General features: G+C 57.7%; 2 protein-coding genes across 2 annotated transcripts in view; both read right to left on the bottom strand.

The window, feature by feature from the left end:
* EMH_0006380 (uncharacterized protein) overlaps positions 1-247 on the bottom strand; it is a gene marked incomplete at both ends in the record, with an annotated part of 2182 nt that extends 1935 nt beyond the window's left edge. Inside the window, one exon of the mRNA XM_013497543.1 lies at positions 3-247. Within this exon, the coding sequence (XP_013352997.1) occupies positions 3-247 (245 nt within the window). The remainder of the gene's footprint in view (positions 1-2) is intronic.
* A 255-nt stretch (positions 248-502) lies between these two features.
* EMH_0006370 (uncharacterized protein) overlaps positions 503-1157 on the bottom strand; it is a gene marked incomplete at both ends in the record, with an annotated part of 3362 nt that continues 2707 nt past the window's right edge. The window contains 2 exons of the mRNA XM_013497542.1: positions 503-665; positions 884-977. Coding sequence (XP_013352996.1) covers positions 503-665; positions 884-977 — 257 coding nt within the window. The remainder of the gene's footprint in view (positions 666-883; positions 978-1157) is intronic.

Here is a 1157-nt window from a genome sequence, read left to right as displayed (position 1 = left end):
CTGCTGCTGATGCTGCAGGCGCTACGGAGATGTGGAGGTGGTTAACTTGGTGGATAAGAAGGGATGGCAGAAGGTGAGGGTGTCTCCGTTTGTCTCCTTTCAGCAGTACGAGCTGCTGCTGCTGCTGCTGCTGCTGCTGCTTCTGCTGCTGCTGCTGCTGGGCAGATCGCGCTGCTGCTGCTGTGGCTGCGTTGTGCTGCAGACTCTGGGGGAGAAGATGCAGCAGGTGCTGCAGCCGATAGAGCATGTCAACTACACCTGGTGAGCAGCAGCAGCAGCAGCAGCAGCAGCAGCGTTACCGATAGCAGCAGCAGCAGCTGCTGCTGCTGCTGTTGCTGGATTGTTTATTCCGAGATAGAGAGACACGAACTCCAAGCATGCTGCTGCTGCTGATGTGTATACTGCTGCTGCTGCTGCTGTGTCTCTGCTGCTGCTGCTGCTGTGTCTACTGCTGCTGCTGCTGCTGCTGTGTCTACTGCTGCTGCTGCTGCTGTTGCTGCTGCTACTGCTGCTGCTGCTGCTGCTGCTGCTGCTTCGTTGTGTGCTGCTCAGGTTTGACTTTCACGCGGAGTGTAAGAACATGCACTGGGAGCATCTCAGCAAGCTGCTGCAGCAGCTGCAGCAGCAGCTCGACATGCAGGGGTCTCTGCGTGTCTTGCTGCTGCCTGAGGAGACAGCAGCAGCAACAGCAATCCGCCTTGTCCCTGGCTGGTGTGTGGGGCAGGTGAGCATGCTGTAGCTTGCTGCTGCTGCTGCTGCTATTGCTGCTGCTATTGCTGCTGCTATTGCTGCTGCTGCTGCTGCTGCTGCTCCGCCTTGTCTGTTTGTTTGTCTCCTTCTGCTGCTCCTGCTTCTGTTTTTGTGGTGTACATAGTGCTGATACTTCTGCCGCTGCAGGCGCTGCTGCTGCTGCTGTTGCTGCTGCTGCTGCTGTTGCTGTTGCTTCATCGAGCGTTGCCTGCTGCTTGCTGAGGGGCCTGTGCGGTGCTGTCTCTTGGTTGCGTTTCCTGGGCAGCAACAGCAGCGCAATGCTGCTGCTGCTGCTGTTGCTGCTGCTGCTGCTGCTGCTGCTGCTGCTGGTATAAGTGTTGCATTAGTTGACCTGTCCGCTGACGGTTAGTTGCTTCAGCTGCAGCAGCAGCAGCAGCAGCAGCAGA

Source organism: Eimeria mitis, genomic scaffold (genome assembly GCF_000499745.2).
Source record: "Eimeria mitis Houghton genomic scaffold, Emh_scaff274, whole genome shotgun sequence".
NCBI classification, from domain to species: domain Eukaryota; phylum Apicomplexa; class Conoidasida; order Eucoccidiorida; family Eimeriidae; genus Eimeria; species Eimeria mitis.
This window is presented reverse-complemented; position numbering and strand designations above follow the sequence as displayed.